At 38.7% G+C, this 23,761-nt stretch overlaps 3 protein-coding genes across 8 annotated transcripts; 2 read left to right on the forward strand and 1 right to left on the reverse strand.

The window, feature by feature from the left end:
• The first annotated feature begins 19 nt into the window (after positions 1-19).
• LOC100122278 (pyridine nucleotide-disulfide oxidoreductase domain-containing protein 1) lies at positions 20-3,066 on the forward strand. Of its 2 annotated transcripts, XM_001605832.5 has the most exons (5): positions 20-339; positions 407-587; positions 693-790; positions 874-1,004; positions 1,096-2,829. In XM_001605832.5, exons 1-5 carry the CDS (start codon positions 277-279, stop codon positions 1,247-1,249), a joined length of 627 nt encoding a protein of 208 aa, XP_001605882.3. In that variant the 5' UTR covers positions 20-276; the 3' UTR covers positions 1,250-2,829. The 2 variants fall into 2 exon arrangements, with proteins under 2 accessions (XP_001605882.3, XP_032453582.1); XM_032597691.1 differs by lacking the exon at positions 20-339 and having other exon boundaries at positions 410-587; positions 1,096-3,066.
• Positions 2,807-23,542, reverse strand: LOC100122264 (kinesin 3C). 5 transcript variants are annotated; one of them, XM_031922767.2, is made up of 12 exons: positions 23,288-23,542; positions 22,346-22,879; positions 21,712-22,258; positions 21,417-21,644; positions 21,212-21,340; positions 7,713-7,873; positions 6,511-6,702; positions 5,711-5,983; positions 4,950-5,022; positions 4,701-4,870; positions 4,157-4,619; positions 2,807-4,058 (listed from the first exon to the last, which is right to left on the reverse strand). In XM_031922767.2, the coding sequence occupies exons 1-12, from the start codon at positions 23,338-23,340 to the stop codon at positions 3,306-3,308; spliced, it is 3,576 nt and encodes a 1,191-aa protein (XP_031778627.1). In that variant the 5' UTR covers positions 23,341-23,542; the 3' UTR covers positions 2,807-3,305. The 5 variants fall into 5 exon arrangements, with proteins under 5 accessions (XP_031778627.1, XP_031778626.1, XP_031778625.1 ...); XM_031922766.2 differs by having other exon boundaries at positions 22,346-22,924; XM_031922765.2 differs by having other exon boundaries at positions 23,083-23,541.
• LOC100122248 (hybrid signal transduction histidine kinase L) lies at positions 11,895-21,402 on the forward strand. Its single transcript, XM_001605358.6, has 3 exons — positions 11,895-14,625; positions 18,319-20,806; positions 20,891-21,402. The coding sequence occupies exons 1-2, from the start codon at positions 14,523-14,525 to the stop codon at positions 18,582-18,584; spliced, it is 369 nt and encodes a 122-aa protein (XP_001605408.1). The 5' UTR covers positions 11,895-14,522; the 3' UTR covers positions 18,585-20,806; positions 20,891-21,402.
• Positions 23,543-23,761: the final 219 nt, after the last annotated feature.

Consider the following 23,761-nt stretch of genomic DNA (forward strand, 5'->3'; position numbering starts at 1 on the left):
GGGAGTTTTTGAAATTCTTGGACTATTCTTCTGTTCTTCTTTACGACTGGTCACATAAATTAACTATTAATGTGATTTAAGATTATAGCTCAAGTGTGTAAGTTTTTTAACGTTGCATTTTCAGTTTCCGCTGCTTGTTATACATATATAGAATCAAAAAGCATCAGCTATGACCTAACCTCGAATCAGATTCCATGCTCGCCTGATGGTCAACCAATAGTGACGTTATCAAACGTTTTCCGCATGTAAAGTTCGTAATTTTTCGATTATAATAAGATGTCATTTGTTCGACTGACTCTACAAGCTATTGGTAACGCAGGCCGCACTGGATTGCATCGGGTAATGTCATATTCATTTATATTCTTTTCTACTTTTCTGTATTTTCTTTGACGGTGTTGTTTTCTAGGTTATATCAGCGAGAGGTATTTCACAGAGCTTCGTTCGCTGCGAACAGCAACAAGCACAACTCGAAGACAATGTAAATGAGGAAGGTGCTGAAGTCGACTCTGAGCCAAAGGTTGATCCTAGAAGTGATAGATCCAAAGTTATCCCAGTCGAAACTAGTATTTCATATCTTGAGAGCGAAGGTAGATACACTTACATACTGATCATTCAGATTTATGTCTTTGCAATTATCCAACAATTGCGTTTGTCCAACATTACTCACAAACAAACATCTTACTCTTTTTCAGCTTATAAACTAGCTTATGGGGATGATCCAGTATGGAAACATTATCGAAGAAACTTTAAGGGTCAGTTTGCTCCGACACGAACCAGAAAAACTTGTGTAGTATGTATACTTTTCAGTTAGAATTATTTTAACATAGAGTATATACCATTTTAATAATTACTGTGTTACTTTTGTTATTTTAGAGAAACAAAGTTATTACCACGAGTAATCCTTGTCCTATATGCAGAGATGAATATTTGGTATTAGATCATAGGAATACTAAACTGCTAAATCAATTTATTTCTCCATACAACGGTGAACTCCTGCAAACAAAGTAAGTAAAGTTTAATCATGGTGAAATGTTTTATTATCTTGATAGTTATATTTATTTCTTGTTAAATATTGTTTTTTATTTTGTTTTAAAGAAAAACTGGTCTTTGCCGAAAGCAACATGAGAATCTTGAAGTCGCTATTTACAGAGCTAAGGATTATGGGACCATAAGTTTTGATGTTCCCTTCAGAACATATGATTACTCTGAATGGTATAATCCTGAAGCTGAATCTAATAACAAGGAATAGAGTGATATAATACCCGTATAATAGTGATACATCAACGTCATAATGGAAGCCACTTTTGTAATAATTGGTGGGGGCATTTCAGGAGTGTCTTGCGCTGAAAGTATTGCATTTCTTGCTCCTAATGAAAGTATAATTTTAATAACAGCAAGTCCATTGATAAAAGCCGTTACCAACGTTGTAACTCTTGGAAAAACATTGACACAATTTGATGTAGAAGAACGCTCAACAAACTCATTGACGGAACTGTATCCGTCAATAAATGTAATCAACGATGTAGTAGCTGAAGTTGACAAAAACAAAAAAACTATAAAAACAGAGAGTGGAAATATAATTAGCTATAAGAAATTGTGCATCTGTACAGGAGCACGGCCGAAACTGATTTGCGAAAATAACATCAGAGTCATAGGTATTCGCGACACTGAATCAGTAGAAAAGTTTATGGAAAAATTGAAAGAAGCCAAGAGAATCGTTGTGGTCGGGAATGGAGGAATCGCAACCGAACTTGTTCACGAAATAAGCGGAGTCGACGTAGTATGGGTAATAAAAGATAAACATATATCAGCAACGTTTGTTGACCCTGGCGCTGCGGAATTTTTCCAAGAGAAACTTTTGAAAAAGGATTCAGATACAGAGAGTAAACCTGTTAAACGAATGAAGTACACAATAACAAGTGGTAAGTCTGAAAAAGGTGGACCTGCGCTTGGACCAGACTGGCACAATAATTTTAAATTAAAGGATTCTCGTGCTTTGCCAACTTCTATTCAAGTAGAATATGAATGTGAAGTACACAAAATTATAAATCAATCAGAAATTAGTCACAATGAAACAGAAAAATGGCCTATCTATGTAGAGTTAACCAATGGTAAGATCATAGGATGCGATATTGTAGTTTCTGCTACTGGTGTCATACCAAACAGTAATATGGTTGGATTAGAATCCTTGAAGAAAGCAACAGATGGTGGTTATATCGTTGATTGGAAGTTAGAGACGTCAGAAAAGGATATTTTTGCAGCTGGAGATGTTTGTACGGCAGGTTGGGATATTGCATGGCATTGGATCCAGATGAGATTATGGACTCAAGCCCATCAAATGGGTCGTTATGCTGCAAAATCCATGTTTTCTACGCTGATAGATGAAGAGTTTTTACAAGATTTTTGCTTTGAGCTTTTTACACATGTGACCAAATTTTTTGGTTATAAAGTAATTCTGCTTGGGCTCTACAATGGGCAAAAGTTAGACAAGGATTATGAAATTTTGTTAAGAGTAACCAAAGGACATGAATACGTTAAACTTATTCTTAGTGATGGAAAATTACAAGGAGCAGTCTTAATTGGAGAGACAGATTTGGAAGAAATGTGCGAAAATTTAATACTTGATCAGCTAGATCTTAGTATATATGGTGAAGATTTGTTAAATCCAGACATCGACATAGAGGACTACTTTGATTAAGTATTAAATAGTCTATACCGTAGCGATTCTATATATCCTTCCTAATAACAATACAAAACTGACATCTGTCTATATTGAAAAAAAATTGAAAAAAGTTTGTACTTTCTGTAATAAATAGGTTTATTGTTAAATATGTCGTTTATATAAAAATACCCTTACTTAGTCACAATGTAAAAAGTATTTACTTTCATTTACTTAAGTAGCATTATTTTGATTGTTACTGCTAGACAATCGTTCGCATGCAAAAATATTTTCATATTTGAAAGTAAAAGTTCTACGAAATATTCGAACTTCGTAACACAAAATATTTCTATTACATATCCAACTGAACTGAGACGAGATTCGCAAAAATATAAAATAAAATAAAAAAGTAATAATACGTTTAAGTAAAACGTCATGGCATTTTTCTACTTAGAATAAACTTGATGCTTATATCCTAAAGTTGGAAATAAAAAACGAGTCTTATCTTTAGTACCTCTAATTAACGCATCGCATTTCTATACATATTTTTTCTCTGCCCAAAGCTCTACTTTAACACTAAGACAAACATCTCACTTTTTACATCTTCAATTAAAATATAAACATATTAACTGGTCCCTAATCGCTATCACTTGAAATTAAATCTAACAGACCTTGAAGCATTATCGTTCTTGAGAAATGGGCATGTGCTTCGCAGATTAGACTTTGCGGGTGAGGCAGCGCTGTCGTGAAAATATTTCTTACCGAAGGCAAAGGGTTGGGTGTTTTTATCAGTCTCGGAGTTTTCAATTACGGTATTATCATTATTGCTGACATTAGAAGTTACGCTCTCGGTACTGCTAGCTTCGGTCGGAGCTTTTTCCTCCAAAGTGACTTTCAGCTGCTGCATTATCATGTTTACTTTATCTAAGGCTTGTGTTACTTTTCCGCTTACTTCTCTAGATTCGTACTGATGGCAGAGTCCTTTCAAAGTTTTTGAAGCTAGCTCCATTTGAATCAAACATTGATGTATGTCATCACGACGTTTTTGTACAATAGATTCGGACGTTTGATCAGCCATTGAGCCGTCGAGAAACGATGCGTCAACTGAAAATTGACTCAAACTTTCGTTGAGTTGCTTTTTTACAGGTGTCATATTTATCGATATTCGGCTGGAGTACAGTGAATCTGGTACGATATCACTGTCCTCAAATGGGTCCCATTTGTCTTCGGAATCTTGCAGCTCTTTTATAGAATTCTCAAGCTCGTGATCTCGCAATCGATGAATCCAGTCGAGAAAACGCAAAGGTTGCCAAAGACTTTCAACCATGTTATCTTTGTCTCGCACACGAATTACAGGTTGTAGGCCTTTATCTACTACTATTTGCTGCTGATGAAATTCCTGCAATAAAATATACGGAGATTAAAGATCCATACTTAAGTGTTTGTGTATAAAACATAGATAATGTCAATCTCTTTAATCAGTAAATGCATGCTTACATAGTTAACGCCGACATCCCTGCATCTCTCTGTAGCTTCTCTGACTAATAATTGTATCTCGTGAAGGCTAACTCCTCCTGTTTTCATAGCATCAATGCTAGTCTTAACGGTCAAGGCAGTTTCGGCGTCAGCGGTAGTTCCATTGAGTATTTCTTCGAGTTCTTGGAGAAAATTCGATTTATACGGCGAAACACTTATTCCAGAATCTTCGATTTCAAGTCTTCTTAACTTGTTATTAGTTTCGATTTCACTTGCGAGGAGCAATTTTTCGAGTTCAAGCTCTTTCTTCTTGCGATTCATTTCTTCTAATGCAAGTTTATGCTCTTCGAGATTTGAACCCAACCGCTGTATTTCAGTTTCGTAAGCGGATTTTTGAGAGTCCAATTGCATTTCTACCTCACGCTTTGCGTTCTCCAATTCTTTCATGGCTTTTTGTTTCGACTCTTCTAGTTCAGCTCTCAACCTATCAGAATAAAATTGTGAATAATTAAAATGATAATTATAACGCGAATAAAGAATTCTTCAAAAGAAGTTATGGACTCACTTTTCTTCTTGAATACGAAGGACTTCTTGATAAGCATAGTCGAAATCTATTGGTTGAACAGACATCTGAGCAGTTTCTGGATCATCATGTGGAATGCAAACTTTAAAGTAATGGTTTCCTCCAATAACCAATCTATCTCCATGCTTTAACTTGACTCTACCGCGAACCAACTTCAAAAATATCGAATTATTAATACGCCATTTAAAGAAATATTTCTTTTGATAAGTATACAGTTATGTGTTGTGTTACCTCTCCATTTACGTAATTTTCTCCATCCTTTTCTGGATAGAAAGTTAACTTCCCGTGATTATTCTCAATGGTGCTGTTAGTACACAAATAATTAAAAAATTATCATTTACATTTTTGAATAAATTAAAAAATTACGAAACCCAATCGCACAATAAATATAGTCTATGCATAATAAAAAAGGTTAATATGTTATATGAGTGTTAAGAGTTAAACAATTTTTGTCAAAATTCATTGACATACGCAGTAAATAATGATGAAATGTAAAATAAAATTAATTGACACTAACACGCGAATTTGATGAAGATAAGAACTCAATCTCGCATACTATAGAGATTTGACAATAGACAGTTTCGAGTAAATAACATCTTTTTAGTGCACTTTGAATATTTTATATTACAAAGGCGATCAATAAAAAATAAAATCAATGTGCCAAACACCCGCTTGTATTATTGTATTGAAAAATCCTCCTGTAAGTAAAGAACATGCAAAATTGGTTTATCCAGTAAGTTGATTTAACAGTCATCCCTAAAGAAATCACTTGAAAAAGGTGAACAAAATTAGCATGGAAAGCAAACCTCGCAAAGAAAAAATTTACAATAATCCATTCTTCTCCTACTTTGCAGCTTGAGAAAATCAAATAACCTTCGGCGATCAAATCTCATTAAAATAAAAAAAACGACCCAAAAAAATAACGAAAATAATATGTATCATAAATCCATGCAAATCTTCTCCAATCAACCTCTAACCATCCTTTGACTAACCAGTGAAGTTTCTTTATCAGCGGCCCGTCCAGCACGATGTCGACCTTCTTTGAAGGAGTACCGGGCCTTGGCGCTCTGCCCACACGAACACTACCTGGAGGAATTAGATACAAGAGTGTACCAGACAGCATAGGATCAGCGGCAAGATTGACAAGACACGGCTCCCGAGGTTTCTCCTTGAAGTCTAGCTCGATGGCGATACCACAGCGTCGCAGATAAGTCAACTCGGTATTCTTCTTCTCCTGGGCTTCTCGCAGCTTCTCCTCCCAGGATCTGAAATCGGGCCAACGTTGCTGATGATTAATGAACCGGGGACATTTTTACGAATCCTCTGTATCTCTTCTATGGTCGTTTCGTATCGTAGAAGGAATTTCGTGTACAGGGAAACCTTGAATTCTGTTGTCGCCAGGATGCGTCAATGTGCGATGGAAAATTTGTAGGTTTCTAAATGGTAACGGTTTTGCGTTGTACGTGCTCTTGTATAGGTATATATCGGGCAGTCGTGTGGAATCTTTTTGAAGCGTATATAGCAAGACGTTGATAAGTTAATGAGTTTTGTGGTTATTAATATTTGTTTATCAAGATTGTCAGGCGAAATATTGGTTAGTCTAACCAAAATTGTACTTTACGATGTCTACTGCTGTGATATTGAAACAAAAGATAACAGAGGATCAGGCATTTATTTTATAGAAAAAAAATTGTTGTCTTCTTTTGTTCTTTTGTTTTTACGCAGAACTGATTCGTATTTTTTGATATAGTTAAAAATTACTTAAGAGATATAGTTATATAACGCTACTTACTTTTGCGTGGCGAGAAGCAGTTCTTCCATTTTCTTCAGCTGGTCCTTTAGTCGGTTAATCTCCCGTTGCTTGTTCACAACCTCATCGGAATTGTCAGATGATACTTCAATTGTGTCCAACAAGTTGCGAGGAGTTAGTCTCAGTTGTTTCTCGCATACATCTCTTAATCGAGTTATTTCTGCCTTTAATTGCCTATAAACAAACAACAGTTATTAAGTGAGCATTCCTGAGACATTTATTTATATGTATTTTTTTTATTTACAAGCTGGTATCTTATTTTTATATTAATCAAGCCGATATCGATATATAAGTTCAAACAAAGACACACCTCACGTATCATCAATCTCCTCTATAAATATAATTACATTATTTATGAATTCCGTTGATATAGATGATACATTTTTATCAATTTTAAAAACAAATAGTATACGAATCATAAAGATTACAAATTTTTACAAATGAAATAAAATAACAAAGAATTTTTAGATGTTTCTGTCGATCAGTTATTAGCGTGACACTTTTACGACTGATATCTCAATGTAAATTATCGCATTATAAATGCGTTGTTGCGTAAATTGATTGTTAGATAAATACAGGTTACAGATATCAGGATATATAACATTTAGGAAATGCGATTATTCGTTTTTATAATTCGTTCGCTAATCGATTAATTTGCGTTGTACCATTACGGATCAGTTTTGCAAAAGATAAAGATAAAATCAAATTTGAGCCAAGAATTTTTACAAATTTATGACAAGTGCTGAAAAAATGTAGGTCAATAGGCTTGATGGATTACAAAAATTTTTAACATTTATATTTTGCGAATAAAAATTCATAAAAATTCCTTAATTTTATAAATTCATTCGATTGACACGATCCAAATAATCGAACTATGCCACATCCGTATGATTCAGTCACCCAATGATGATTCACTCTCTTTCAACCATTCTCCGCCAAAAAATGTACGTAGTACTTAAATAAATGTTTCTCGCACTCACCAAAACAAATAGAATTTGCTATAGAGCGTTGTTATGTGAAGACATTAAACATAGGAGATACAATAATCTCCCATCACGTGTTTATCTATATTTGGCGAGCATTCAAAACACGATATTCAAAATATGGACTCGTTATCTCGAGCTCTAACATACTCACATTGTTTTCAACTGAAACATTTTGCGATAATAATTAATATGTTTTACCTTATCAGTCTGTCTTGAGGATCTTCGTTGATCCTCACTCTGTTGACTATGGCTCTAGCCTGACAGGCGTAGCGCAACGTCGCTAAAGTCTCCTCCAGGTGGATATTGGCGGGAGATATGGTGCCCAGCATCGCTGTTCTCGAATTACCACCCAAGCTTTCCTGTAAACGAACAATAATAAATTTACTAAGATCCTTTGACAAACATTAAAAGATTCAGACGGCGCTGAATTACACAATTGTCTGATAAGGCGTGTATATGTGAGAGGCGTAAAAAATGAGGACATCTGAGTTTGATTATAGAGAAAGCGATCGATTAGCGTTTTTTTTTTAAATTAAAAACATGCGATCGCCTCGCCTATCTCTCGTGATTATTTCGTGATTATTCCTCGATAAATCAAAGCTCACTAGATACATAAGTTTTTTATGTATACTCTTTACTATATATACTCTTTTTCGTTATCGCACCAAGGAGCTGATTATCTTTGGCAAAAACTCGTCAGAGAATAGGCTCATCGATATGGATGGGAATTTAATCTGCGAACGCCGGTATTCGTTCATTTATACGCTATTGTACTTCGCCTTGGTCTTTGTTGGATATTGGTATCAGTGGACTGATAATGAAAGCACAGTCTGAATCGACGTTTTCTTCGAGATTTTTATTTCTGCGCGAACACGTGGAAGATTTTCGCGTTTTCGCGAATATTATTATTTTTGTTGACGAATGGATTTGAGGAAAATCGATTACTACTTTAATTATTTAGATTATAGTTTGGTCTACATCATCACCTGCATTTAAAAAACACTTATTTTAAAAATCGCACCGATAATGTTTGACGCACTTTTGAAGTGAAGATAATCTTCCTTACTCTATCCTGTTTGTTATATTTGAGTATTACATACTTTGACAATAATGCTCGTTTTACCTAAAAAGTGTAGATAATATAGACACGCAAAATAAAAATTGCTCGTATTTTATTTGTAGATATAAATTCCAACGTTGATTAAATTCAGTCAGATCGGTGATGAATGATTATTTATACAGGTAATGAATAATGGCACATAAATTTAAAATTATAAAAATGCCAAATTATTATGAGGGACCCTAAATCAATTTTCAAGTGCTTCAAATGTATGTTATCGCTGCAGCGGTTCAAATTCACGTATTTCATCTGTGAATCCCACCTGCTTCCGGTAGCCAATAAACACAAGAACGCCATATTAAACCCCTTTAAAATATTAAATTTTGTCACAAAAAAGCATCAAAATAATAATGATGTAGAAACAGGTTTTACTTCAATGACTAATCCATCTTAAATCCAGAACTTCTCGATCGTTCGAAAAAATTTCGATTACCAAAAGCGCAAAAGATATCCCCTGCCACTCAGGAGTCAAGGCCGTGCAGGTGCGCAATTCTCTGACAACAATCAATCCAGCTCACCGGCATTGTGATACCCGTACTCGGAAAAAAATTGTAATTTCTCGGGACATTAGCTGCAGTACGATCGCGTGCTGAGTCAATCGAAATGTTCTTCCCTCTTACGTAAATGTAATCGAAGGCCGTGTCCGGAGCATATTGTAACTAAATCTGACCGCACATGATAGCTTGTACACAGGTATCTACGCATTTATACCATCATCGTCTACTCCCCTATAACATCATCCATGACGACAGTACAAGAACGTTTCGCAAACACGGCTATTATAGGCCAAGTGCAAACCGCTGAGTGGGAGACGTGCTTTCGGACACGTAGGCCCTTTTTCCGCTCGCGACATACGCGCACATCTCGCTTATTTTCGCACATGTGCGCTGCAGAAAACTTCTCGCGTTAAAACGATTTGGTCACGCCAAGGTTACCTGGGTGCGCGAAAAACAACGAGATTCCTTAGCTTTGATTTTCCATCTTGCAGGTATCGCCTATTTCGAGACGACGCGCAAATGTTATAGCTAGCGTTGCATATGGAGAATTGCGAAAAAAGGTGGAAAAAAACAAGGAACAAGAAAAAAACCGCCGATGATTCAAAGCGAAAAAATTCCAGATGCGTAGAAGCAAGCGAGCCATAAATATATAGGAAACGTTTGCGCTTCGTTTGAATATAATTTTCTGAACTGAGGCGCGAGACAGCTGCGTTTACCTTACGGCCACTTTTATAGTAGCTTATCGCATTGTCAATTTTTGGGATATTCCATAAATTGACGATGCGATGCTCCCCGCAAGTTATATGTAGATCTGATATAGAGTGGATTGGATAACGACGGCATTTTTTACTAGCCTATTGAAGACTTCGTTACGATTCACGCTCCATTATGTTACACGATTAGCCAGATAAAAAACACCTGCTTTTGGCGCGAGAGTAAACATATTCTTGAAAACCGGTAGCTTCAGCTTGATAGAATAGATGATTTTAGCTTGGCTTCGTAAACAACAATGACTTATAGTATAGCAGCTAGTTCAGTGGACCATTAATGTTAGAATTATGCGCCAGCCGTTCAGATCGTTTGTTTTGTCACTAAACTCGCTCCAACGAAAAATTTTCGAATCTCTCTATATGGCAAAGTTCATCACGGACTTATCACGAACACACGCGCGAGTTATTATTATCTCTGGTGCTACGCCGTCTGCAAGAAGCGAAAAAGGGAGAAAGAGAGGCGTGGAACCGGTTTTCATGAAGACTTCCTTTGGCACAAATGTCGTTCTCTCTCGTCTGTACTTGCGCACTTGGCGCTCGTATGAAAAGAACATTCACGTCAAGTATAGGGTGAAATTTAGATTATCTACCTAATAAAAATTCGAAGAGAGCCTGGTTTGTTGCTCCGTGAGTTCATATTTATCTCAAGTGCGGCTTTAAATAAAGCAAGAGTTGCTGACGTGGGTTCAACGCCGCTCTCATTGCGTGAAAAATCGCGGATCTATATTTAGAATGAGAAACGAGAGAGTACGCTTAGAAAGTTGCAATTTCAGACCCGAGGCTTAAGATTATTATGGTTTGTGATGGAGACCATTGTTTATTACACTCAGCTTGGTTCGTAAAGGTCTTAAAGAACTGCGCACTGGAAGTCGACAAAGACTTGGTACAAAAATAGAGAGCTGAGAGTTGCCTTATTCGATGACTATTTGGACGCAGCGATGACAAACTCCTCGCTGTTATATTTGCAAAATTCGCTGTTCAACGATGTGTGTACTATACAAACATTCCTCCTTTTTTCGCTTAGCATATGTTTGTCCGCATCGGGAAAACTAACGCATTTGCAAGGAACAATGTACATTCCAGCATGCCAATCAGCAGTAATACAAGACAATTGAATAATGCATTTTCTCGATATTCCGTCTTTGTATACCCGCTGATCATCTCTGTGTCGGAAGTATATACGCGCCTGTCTGCCGGGAGAGAAAGAGAGGAAAAAAGACGCAAAGGCGAGCCCCGCTTTAAGACTTGTTTTTATTTCTCTCGCGATCCTTTCTATACCAGTTTCGAATCTATATTTAGCTACAGGAATTTCGCGGGTTTCTATAAGCGTCAGTATCGGAGGTGTATACAAAGATGTACGTACTGAAAGATACACGTGTACCTGCGCACTTTTATTTAATTTTTTTATATTTATTATATTACGTTGTATAAACATTGAGAGCGTGCTTTTTCCGTGACAAGGTAATTATTTAACAGTAAATATTGATCGTTCGTTCTTGTTACGACTGCTTGTAATTATTCTAGAATACTCATAACTGCGCAGCGATACACGTTTTTTATTATATATTGTTTGCGAGAGTAGAAATAATCTTCATTTATGAATGAAATATATGGTGGCTGGTTATGTAAGCTCTAAAAAACTATCGTTAAGGGGATGTGGGAGCTAAAAACCCTGTTTTTTTACTTCATGTAACTTTTGAAATAAAGCTTGCCACGAAAAACCAAGACCAGAGCGCCATAGTGTTGAGTTTAATGAATCATTCTACCGAAAGAAAATGTCAATCGGACTTTTAGTTTTTCTAGAAGTGAAATACGAGCGGGTGTTTACGTGTGTTTACGCGATTGCAGCGCCAACCTCAAACCCCAATTTTACTTATTAGCGTTTTTTAATTTGAAATTTCATCAATATAATGAGCGTAGCGCCATAGGGTTATTAAGATCAGTGAATCATTCTACCGAAAGAAAAGGTCAATCCGACTTTTAGTTATTTTTTTTTTTTTTTGGCATTTGAAATACTAAATTGAAATACTAAAATACCCCGTGGCGCATTTGCGAAGCTTTAGCTCCACTCCCCCTTAAAATGCTACGCAAATATTAAATTTTCATAGAATCATAAAATTCGAACTATATACGTCTGAATTGCATACTTTATTGGGTATACTTTTTAGTATTTATTACAGCAGTTACCCGCACGAAACCACCGCTAAAATTGAGATAAAAAATCCGCAGTGCGATACCAAACATAATACGGTTCTTTCAACTTTTATTGAGATCGCGCGATAAGCTAAGAGAATTTTTTCCGCCAACTTTTCAAATGTGAAAGGCATAGAACGAAATTGAAACAAACGATCAATTTTTTCAGAGAAATCGAGATTAAAGTAGCAAGATGAATTTTACAAAACAAGGAAAAAAGTCATGAATCAACTGCAAATCTCAAAAGGACTTATAACACCACCGCGGTAATCACAGTGGCACCACTTGCAGTTGGCGCACAGCCAATTCTCGCTCCTGAGAAAAACACGTGAGTCTCATGACTCCAACGCTAATAGGGACGGATTTGCGAAGATCTGTCTCTCGTACACCTGTACTCAGAGTGTATGACTATATAGGCCCGTGCGAATTTAGATTCGAGCGCCGGTAAACAAGAGACCGCACCTTCTGTTTACAAGGCAATGCGATTGTCCGATCAGGTAGATAAATTGATCGTCGATAAATATTGTGAGTGGATTGAAGCAATAACTGTTAATTTTTATGATGAACAATTTAAAAAAGTGCAATTCATTTTCACAGAAAAGATTAATAACATAGTTAAGCGATTAAGGTTTGATTGACCAATCGAAATAGTTGAGTAACGAATATAAGATTATCAAGAAGCGAAGTATAGAGTCATACGAATATCAAACTCGAATGCAAAGTCTGATATAGATGTTTGTTATTCCAGCAATTATCAACTATCGAAAGTTAATTTGAGCGAAATCCTTTGAAAAACAGCATTCGAATGTTGCTATGTAGATGTAATTTGGAAGAATACACATTACATCAGAATTGTATCGTTTGTTTGATCAACAATCGCTCAAAGTTTCCGATTCCTCTATAAAAATACGTAACAATTCCAATACAAAAGCTTTCATCAGCCGGCAAATTTTGGTTCAATTTTCGCGACATGCCATCAAAAAGTGCAGCGCAATAAAAAAACAAAACAAACACCCCGATAAGCCCGCTCGCGCGTCGCGAAGATTGTCGCGCTTTTAACGAATCAACAATGCGTGAACCAAATCAAACAAAAAGAAGAAACATAAAGGAGCGAGACGGGTTATAAGCAGATAACGCGCGCATGATACGTCGACCAAGGGGATTTGATCTCCACGATTACACATAGGAAGAGAGGGGCGCGACTTCCAGGTGCGCGTCGGAATGCAATTGCGCACATAGCCGCACAACTGCGCAGTTCCGTAGGGTTGAATAGTACAATTCCACTTCGTCACACGCATAGGCAGGCTAAAAGGCCGTAATAACCGCCGCCGTCTGATTCATGTGCAGTCGCTGCACGAGATTCTCCATAAACTCACCCACGCAGCATCTGATTCGCGCGCACACGTATACTCCCACACCCACACCTACACGTATACGTGCTATCGAGCACGTACACACTCTCAAGACGACACGTATACGTGCTGCGAGGGCTTCAAGAGGCGAGTGGGAAAAGGAAAAGAGGGGAACGACGGTGTACCAAGCGCATAATACACAGTTCTGCGCGCCGGCGCCGTTCCTGACTGGTGGGGATGAAAGAGAGAGAGAGAGAGAGAGAGAGAGAGAGAGAGAGAGAGAGGGGGGAGAGGGGAGAGTCTGCAGCTAAACTCTCTGTTATATCCGAACGGCTGCAGAACGCCTCGTTAGTTCACCGAGGAAAACACTCACGTTACGACCTTTCTGTGCAACAGATATTTCGTTCGTTCGAAGCTCCATCACTGAGAAACACGAGAATCCATTCATTCCGAGTTCAAGGTACTACTATACACTGCCCACAGTGCGTAGTAGGACAGGAGCGTGTAAAGTAAGAAGTGTGAAGAGGCGAGAGGCTTTCGGAAATTCGAAAACTCGCACCACATTCGGCTTTTCGAAGCTACAGCTACACAGCATCAGGAGAAGTGAAAAAGGGAGTCGGTCCGAAGGACGGACGCGAGGTTTTCTGCGCAATAGTAGGAGGCTGCTGCTGCAGTGTGTGACACACGCGAGTCAGATACATACTCTTCGGACGCGTGCACCGAGTTGAGCGGGAAGATATCGCGGCAGAGGAGAAGAGAGAATGCTACCGTCGTTGGGAAGACCGAAATTTGCCGACAGACAAAGCGACACTGCCGTGTGAGTTGAGGAGAGAGATTTTTGGACACTGCAAACCAGAGGAGAGGAAGCAAGACTTGTAAAATACACACACACACATATAGCACGTAAAGCCTTCATTACAAACAGAAAGAGACGATTTCACATACTTTCTTCCATACTATCACCGCACTCCGTCCATTTTCGCGAGCTACCTGTAGCACGAAATCGTTGAACGAAGACGAATCGAGGAGACAAATAGAGAGTTTCCGATTCAGACGAGAGAAGAGAAGCCAGAAAGATGGATCTTGTTTACATTCCGGAAATCCTGACGTTCGGCTCGTTCAGGAGCCCCCAGTACCGGGACTACGAGCAGCCTTGGAACAAGAATTACTTCGACAATGGTACGCCTATTATATCATACACAGCTTTTTTTTGCATCACACCACCTTACATTTATCCTCTTGATCGATTAATCAGTCTTCCAAGTTTATTCTACCTACAAAAAAAACTCAAGCATTATCGTTTTTTTTTTTCGAAACTCACATACCGCATAACAACTTTACGGCTCAGCTGAACAACCAAGCCGTTCATGTCGTAACGCTTCCTAGACGCAGCCATACCTCCGACAACTGCACGCCTGTCTCTCTCTTTCCTGCACAGTCCACTGCTGCAAGCTTTATCTAATCACGCACTCGGTATTTTTATTTCTGGCAATTTTTCGCGCGCGCGCGCGCGTCTCATTATTACGCGCCAGAAGCTCAATAATAACTCGGCAAATTTTCCTATACCGAGCGACTTGTTCTTTTTTTAATCGTAATTTGCAAAAAGCCTCGCCGCGGCTCATCCATAAAGATAAGCACAAGCGTGTACGCGGCGCATTTCCTCGTTGAAAAAAATTACAATAAATATTATCTCTCCTTTTCGCGAGAAATTAAAAAGTACGTCGGTCGGAGCGTTTATCTCTCGCGTCCTCGGCTCTCGGATCCCTATAAACAAGCTCTTTCCCCCATTGTAATGCGTCGCGCGGGTATTTTTAGCGGATTCCACGTGCGCCGTGTCTCGAGAGTCGCGCGAATAAACTAGCATAATACTCGTGCACGTGAGCGCGTTTCCGCCGGCGAAAGTCAGCCGCCAGAAATAAAATCGGTTATTTTGGGTACATTATTGTAAGACACGGCGGACGACTATGTTTTGTCGAGTTCGCGCGAGTGCATGCGTGTGTTTTCATTATCTACGGGAATGCTGTTATCGTGCGTAGAAGATTGATCCGATCGACTCTTTGTTTATCGCACACTGCCGTGGTGGAGTGCATTATTCAACGCGTCAAGGATTTTCTCCTTATCGCGAAAAGCCGCACGGGGGGATCCAGGCATCAAGGATACCAAGTTTATTACACGCACCTGAAGAGCAGGAATAATTCGAGAGCGTTTATGAAATATTCTTATTCTTGGAGGGAGCTTTTATACCGACGAGTTCATGGAAGAGTTACAGTCGGAAATTTTGAAAAAACTTGGGTATGAGTTTTTTTATCAAAAGCAAGCGCTATTCTTAGTCAAACGGATAGTGCAATTAAATGAGCTGAGTGTACGCGCTGCGTCGTCGAAAAATATCTCGAGTCTGAAAATAGACGCGGCTCTTTTCGCGTCAATAAACACGCGATTGCGTATCTCTCCGAAGCTCCTTATTATAAAAATACAGCGAATCAAAACAATCGACTACCGTGTGTTCTCAAAACAACTTATACAATTATAATAATCATAGCTCCGATCGCGCGGCAACAGATGTTTCCGTTTCATTAATCGAATATACGTGCGCGTCTTTGAATAGAAATAACATCGACTCTGCCAATCACGCGCACTTTCGCTTTGTTTACTACGTGTCTTTCTATTTTCGGCGCGTAAGTATACACTGAGTAACAACTCGCGACTTTTTTCCTACGCGCGAGGACATCATGCTGGCGCGGAAAATAGATGCTCGGCGCGTTACGAAACCGCCCCTCTGTATATCAGCTCTCCCGACATTACAAGTTCAACGGCGCCTAGTTTTATCGGCTCGTTTTTCATGTATGCTAATTCCTCATTGTTTTTATGCGCGTCGCGTACATCATCGCTACAACGCACTGCACCAAGACGACTGAAGCGCAGTGTCTGAATATAAACTTTACAATCGAAAAATTTCGCATCGCAAACTTTCTTGTCAAGTCACACGCAGCAGGGTAGCAAAGGCGAGTGTCCGGTCCTGAGCGGTCGCGTTGAAAAAGGGGCAAAAACGAGGTCGGAGCGCCGGTCGCGTACACTCCCCCACCAGCTGCGTGCTGTCGCGTACGTTGCCTCCCCATCGCGCGCTTTCTCAACGGCTCTGTGCCGTCGCGAATGCAGTTTATTTTTAGAGAGAGGTAGCCGGTGTAAAAGCTGCTAAGAGAGTCTAGACACCGCGAGGATGGCCGGTACGTCGAAATCCAATATCGCCTCGCGTTAGTATAGGTTATAGAGACGGCGGTGATGCTTTCGTAATTGGATTTCAGAAGCAGCCGAAGCGAACCAGCGAGCCGAGTGCAAGTGTACCGGGGAATATACCTGTTTGTAAAATTTTAGAGTCAGAGGCTAATAGGGGTACGTTATCGAGACGCAGGTGAATGCTTGGAAATTTTCTACAATCGGGCGTGTGAGATACGGCCTTGATAAAGCGAATTTGTTTTAACGGCACGTATTGTCAGACGAAAAAAATGTACAAATATTATTTGTTGCTGCGCGACAAGGTCCCTGCCTTTGTTACAGAACGTGAAACCGACATTATTTTTCAAACGTTCATTACTCCCTAAATATTATCGAGTTTAGTATGCATACTTTTCGGTCCGTTTGACTTCTTACAAAATGAATTTACATATCGGAGAACAAGGACGTGATGATAAATTTTCGGCGCAGTAGATGTGGCGGATGGCTCGTTACACATTGAACTGCGAAGGCTATTCCCGAGATAACGCGGGAAAACATTAGAAATAGGTCTTTTTGTTCGCAGAGGCGAAGTAGGACACGTACACACAATTGGGAGATGAGAGATACAACGGCGGAGAAGCGACGCGCGCAGGACTGTATTATAAGGGCGTCGCCGCAAATAAAAGTTCGTGCGATTCGAATTGAGGTCGATCGACGAAATTACAAAGATTCTTTTTCTTCCTAAACGACACTTATCGCTCGTCCGAAATTTCGTTTCAAACCGCTGTATCAACGAGTACGTGCTCTCGATATTATTCGGCGCTTACGTAATGCTGCAGTGTTGTTTTCTTTTTCTGGTCATGAAAAAAGACGCATGTTATTGTGAAAGCAACTTATCTGACTTAATATCGAAAAAAATTTTCTCGAAAATTCGATACTTTTGTTTCCACCGTATCTGCGCTGCTAACTCGCTCTTTACGTAACGACAGATAATAGCTGCAAATTTTTACTTTCGCAGCGCGTGCGTACGTAGTTAATTTTTATTCCGGTTCACAACTGGCCAATTGGCTTCCGGACTCGTATATCGGTTATCGAGTGCAGTGCAAAAATAAACATGTTTTTCAACTGTCAGGTGACACGCGTCACGTGTAATTTTATCCATTTTCCGTGACCCTATTCCACTTAAGATCAAGGTGCGCAATCTGCGCTTTCCATCGCACGAGTCTGTCTAGTGGTGTCTCATAAGAGAGTATTCTCTGCCCGCTGAATCGATACGCGTTGGATGGTGTTCTGTGGTTCGCATCGCCATGTAAAATTGCGCAGCGAACAGAAAACGTTAATAATAACGGGTTATTAAAAATACGCCAATGGGTATTAAAATTATACTGCTCCAATTAAGATAGATGAAAAGCACTTATGGAATTATGTTCCCTAGTAACGTTATTTCTTTAATGCCTGCACCGGTGATAAGAAAAGCAATAACGACCATGGTCAATTAGCAATTTCTTGACGTCAGAGTCGTTAAAAAAACGAGGAAACAATCGCACTTAATAATCCATCAAGCAGAACGAATAATCTCCCACAACAGCGCTAATCCATGCTTACATTACTCACGTCAATAACACACAGCTCTAACCGAAAATTTCTTTTGAATTGCAGGTAAAACTTCGTCTTACTATCACCACCGCCAACCGCAGCAACAGCAGCAGCGCGAGAGCAAGGACTCTTGCCATCTGTGCAAGGAAAATAAGCGGCGCAGCTTGGCCGCTTACATCCGCGGCAAGACGCGTAACAACTCCTGCAGTGAGATTTGTGAGGAGGAGGAGGAAGTCGAAGAGCAACAGAAGCAACAGAAGCAAGAGGCGAGCTCATCGGGTTCAGCCGAACCGGATTCCAAAAGCAAGAAGTCGCCAGTGACAGCCTGAGAGCGCATGAGGTTCTTGAAAAAGCACCTGATGTGTTCTTCTACTCGACGACGACGAGATTGCTGGAGGAGGAGGAAGAGGAGGAGAGTTTCCATCTGATGCCGAGCGTCACAACAAGATTCAATTCATTTCTTCAACTTAGCCGCTACCAAAGACATCCGCCTGATATAACGTTGTTAGCTTCCTGTCACGTCCGTCGGTTTTCGCCTGAATGATCGTCGAGTTTTATGAGAAGCTATAAAAAGAAGCTGTCGTAGATGATGCGTAGTCGCTGTAACTATAGTTATTATGATTATTCGTTTGCATATGTTACATTTATGCACAATTCGGACAATAACGATGTGTATCTACAAAAAAGCTGTTCTTTCTGGCATGGAATTTTTCTTCCATTTACACGCGCTTTTAAATTGGACATGAGCCTACTGCCACGTGTTACAACTTATTAACGCCGTACAAAAATAGTTGCAATGACTAACGATTTCGACACATTAGGCTTGAATAATGAACCTCGCGTCACCATCAGAACCGAGTGTCTTTCTTCTTCAAAAGGGATCACAGCGCATGTCCCTCGTTACAACAGCTCCCAGTTGATTCGATTTGCTACCGCTTTTCGTTTTCATATTAACGATTGTACCTATACATATTGTACACAACGTGTACGTTATATTTTACAGAATAGGAAAGCGACGGAGTCGAGAGTCTCCGCCGTATTATTTCTATTCTTTTTTCCAATAAGACTGATTACGAAAGATTAGGCACGATATATTGAGATCATTGTTGGGCATCAGGTATTTGCATTATTCCAAGATGGAATTGGCGTGGAACCGAATTTGATGAAATGTAATTTTTTCAAACCATTGTTTTATCGCAACAGTACCTCCAGATGTTATAAAATACATACAAACTATTTAATTTTGTATAAAAACTTCGTGATAATATATCTGTTGTATTTTCGTAAATTTTTTATGAAATAACGTTCTATTTTATCGAGAAATTGTGTAAGAGGCCCAGGAAAAAGTTCAAGTACTTTTTGCCTAACTTTGAACCCGCCAATCTAAGAAATAAAAAAAAAACTACAAAAAAAATCTATCGTGACCCACTGTCGAATTTTACACTGACTTGTATAGTTCGATTAGAGAAACAAAAACAAGCAAAGCATCAATACTGCCTAATGATGAAAACGTAGGCATTTCGGTTTTGTAGGTGGATTTGATCGATTTTGATGTACCTTAAAAAGTTCGCTATTCAAATAGTTGATAAAAAATTTCAGATGTATTTAAAAAAGTTAATTCTTTACAATTGTTCAATTTGTATATATTGAATCCATCTGCAGCTAATATATAGTTTTATATATACATTATTTTTTAGGAATTATAAATATTTTGGATGATAATTTATCACCTTTCCGTAGTAAAAAACGGAAACAACAGTAAAAGTTTAAATAATGTTACGATATTATATTTCAAATGTATTTGTACAAAAAGGAGTTATTATTCAATTGAATAAACTAACCATCGTATTATTTACGACGAAGTTACTTTTTCCCTTCCAATTCCTTGAATTCACACTGACAAAAATGGGTATTGACATATTAATGCCGACTATTAAAGAGACTCTTAAGATTACATTCTGAAAGGCAACTGAAAAACAACATTGATATTAAAAAAAAGCACCAAATAAATAGCCTTTCAAATTTCCTGCCAAAATACTCTTGAAGACAAAATTATCGCCCGCGCATGCGTCGTTTGCACACGACACCAATCGTTGAACCACGATTCAAACGATGTTAAATTGAATTTGTTTCGATAATCTGCTTTTAATTATCAATGGTACATTTTATGTACACGAGATTTGGCTTATAGTGTAAACAAAATTTGTTATAAATACGAGAAAGTTTTTGTACAATAGAAGATAATACACTATATTTCAGATAAGGAACTTTCTAGATACAACATCGTGTGCATTGGGTGTATGACGGCCGTGTCGGGTGCAAAGGCGCGCAGTTCACGCAAACTCCTACAAGAGTGACGTCGCCATATCCTGCCACAGGAGTACGATACCAAACCTCAAAGCGATAAGACAGACAAGATTTACAGAGTTTTCACGACTACGAACGTCGATTCAGTTGGAATTTTTTAATATCTGAAGAGAGTACCAAGCACTAGAATAAAAAATGGTATGGAAAACGATAAAGGAGAAATGTCATCTTCAGGGGAAGTTCGGTAAGTTTTTCAAAAACGAATCAGATGAAACAGTGACGGTCGGTGACAGTCGCCTTGTTTACTCATTTAAAATCTACGTTGCAGAAAAAAACAATGACAAACCAAAGTCGTGTGGTAACGATTGCTGCAAATGCGGCGATCAGTGCAAAAGATGCGGAACCGAGTGCAAATGTTCCACCAAGAAGATCTACATTCGCTCGCCCATGTTCACGTATTACACTGATACAATGCATTAAACAGGACTGGAATCTTCTAAGGAAGATCCCACTTTATTCTAACCATGGCAAATTTATCAACTTAAAAAGTTGTGATCTGATTATTTATGTAACGTTAAACTTTTAGAATCTACTGTAAAATTTGTTTGTTATTATTAAGATATTAGAATAGTGCTATTGCATAAATTACCTTTAAAAGCCAAGTTAAAACAGATTCTCGATAAGGGACGAAACCTCGTTTCCGCTCGTTTGTACTCTCTGCTAGAGATCCAATAACTTTTCCCAATGTAAGAAGCGACTTATTTATAGACACACCTTCCTACAAAATAAAATGTATTTGTAAGTATGAAAATAAAGAAATAAAATTTTCTTTTTCGTAAATTTGTAGTTCTTACTCTTAATCTGTCACCACAGGCACCTGTATTGCTCAGTCTTTCACTTCCAGCAAGATCGACCAAATTTATTTTGCTTCGTCGACTATCATCCCCTTGCTTAGCTTTCGATGGTGCCTTAGACTGGGTTTGAGTTAAAATTATACTAAAAATACTATGGGATCTGGAACTTTTCTCATTCATCCCTGTTGCTGCAGTAGCTCTTTGAGAATTTCCAACTTTTAACCATGTCTACGAAATTAAATTCAGTTTAGAATCACTATTTTCAAATAAGCAAATAGAAATTACATGCAATTACCTTTAGGTCTTCATAACTTTGCACAGTATGTTGGCTCAAATCTACAATGTATGGTCCAAGTACGGGATGTTCGCGTACTTTTAATGGCGCTCTCTTGCTGCCATTATTATTACTAATGAGCAGGTCGTGAATCTTTTCATTATAGATTTCAAAATAACTTATTTCAACAGTAATATTATTTTTATGATCCAGCGATATGCGTGTAAAAATTTCATGGCAAAAACGTGGAATGATACCAGCATCTGGATTTATTTCCGTAGAATTTGGCTGGGAGGGTTCTGCTCCCATCATACTATAACTTTTTCCGGATCCAGTCTGACCATATGCAAAGAGACACACATTATACCCTTCGAAAGCGTTTTGAACCAAAGGAAGACCTATGCTATTGAATACTGTTTCTTGACTGGCATGACCAGGATTTAGATGATCATTGTGAGAAATGAAACAATGATCATACATAAAAGTATGTTGGGACGTATCACAGTCAACTACTATGTTTTGACCAGTAACTTCAACAATAGACGTTATCTTTGGTTCGGTTTGTTCCCTGAAAAGTATAAATCAAATATTGTATTGTATATATTCTTTAAAAGCCATACAAAATCAAGATAGTTATATTAAAAATTCAACTTACTTAAAACTTAATGGCCTTACTCTAACTCCTACAGTTAAATTACTACTCTCTCCTTCTAATACAGTTTGTTCGTCAATTCCATTGTCAGTCTTTGCTCTTGGTGTCTCCAGATGCACGGAATTGTAGCAGTCTGGAGTTTGCGGCAAAGCATTGTCACTAAAAAAGCGCTTCCCAGGTTTGCGTGCCGAGTTAGCCCCAGACCTTGGATTTTTGGGCGTGCAGAAATGAGTGACAGGAGTCTTGTCTCCAGAAAGCCTAGGATTCGCCGCATTCTTATTGATCACTCTTAATTTTTCCTCAGAAGGAAACTTAGATGCAGACGACTGCAACGCACTCTGCTCTTTGTTTTGCAACATGGTCTCGGATTGTGATCTCAGAAGGTTTTGAGCAACCTTCTTCGGCGTCCTGGTAGGTTTCTGTATTACATTTTTAGTACTTTGTTCGCTGGCTTTGCTATGTGGCAAATAGTTGATCAGGTTTCTTTTGCATGATGGAGAACCTCTATTCGAGCTGGTTGAAGTGGACGTTGCACCACTACAATCGTTAAGTAAACACTTTGAGTACAATGAGCAATTCTGTCTAAGGATACAAAATACAAATCAAACCAAAATCATTTCCAAAGAGAGAAGTTCGTGCAGTGAAAGTTAAGCAAAAGCATAGAAAGATCATAGTCGTTTGCATTTTGTATGAGTAAGAGCGCAAAAAGGCGTAAGTAAAGTAAAAAAGCAAGAACTCACACTGTCCTAGAAGGGGGTTTGTTCTCTTTATTGAAGTTGACCGGCGAGGTCGAGAAAATAGCGTTACAAAATCCGTGCTGCTGTCTCGCAGTTTGCTCAGCATTGCTTTGAGACATTATGTATCTAACCGAGTTAAGCTTTACGAAAAAATCCAGTAAAAGGGCATGCAAAAAGCGTTTGGATGTCTCATGTGAGTGTATATAACCTTTCGAGTCGTCCCTGCTTTTTCTCGACTTGACAGGTCTGTACCAGATTCATGGGGCATCAGCTACACGCCCGCAGTCGCACGAAACTCTGGCCCCTCCGACTATTGACTTTGACACTCGCGAGTTTCCACTTTTTTCCCGGAATATTAGCTGGAATTCGAAGGCTTTGTGTCCGCGGGGCTGCAACGTCTTGTTTCAAACTTTTTTGAACGTTTGTTTGCCCTCGAGAACGTGGATGCAACTGCCATCGACGGCGTGATGCCATTGGCTAAGTTTTGTCTCTTTTAGATGGCAACACTGCCGCAGTGCTGACGTCGTGAGTTTTTTAGCGCCAATTCGAAATAAGCATACATCGGATATGTAGGTTTCTACATTATATAACGGCGGACTTTTCTTTTGTGGACGATTCCGGGAATTGTGGATTTTTGTACTTAACACCTATAACAGGAAACTTCAGTCGATAAATTTAACCT

Source organism: Nasonia vitripennis, chromosome 2 (genome assembly GCF_009193385.2).
Source record: "Nasonia vitripennis strain AsymCx chromosome 2, Nvit_psr_1.1, whole genome shotgun sequence".
In the NCBI taxonomy this organism is placed as follows: Eukaryota; Metazoa; Arthropoda; class Insecta; order Hymenoptera; family Pteromalidae; genus Nasonia; species Nasonia vitripennis.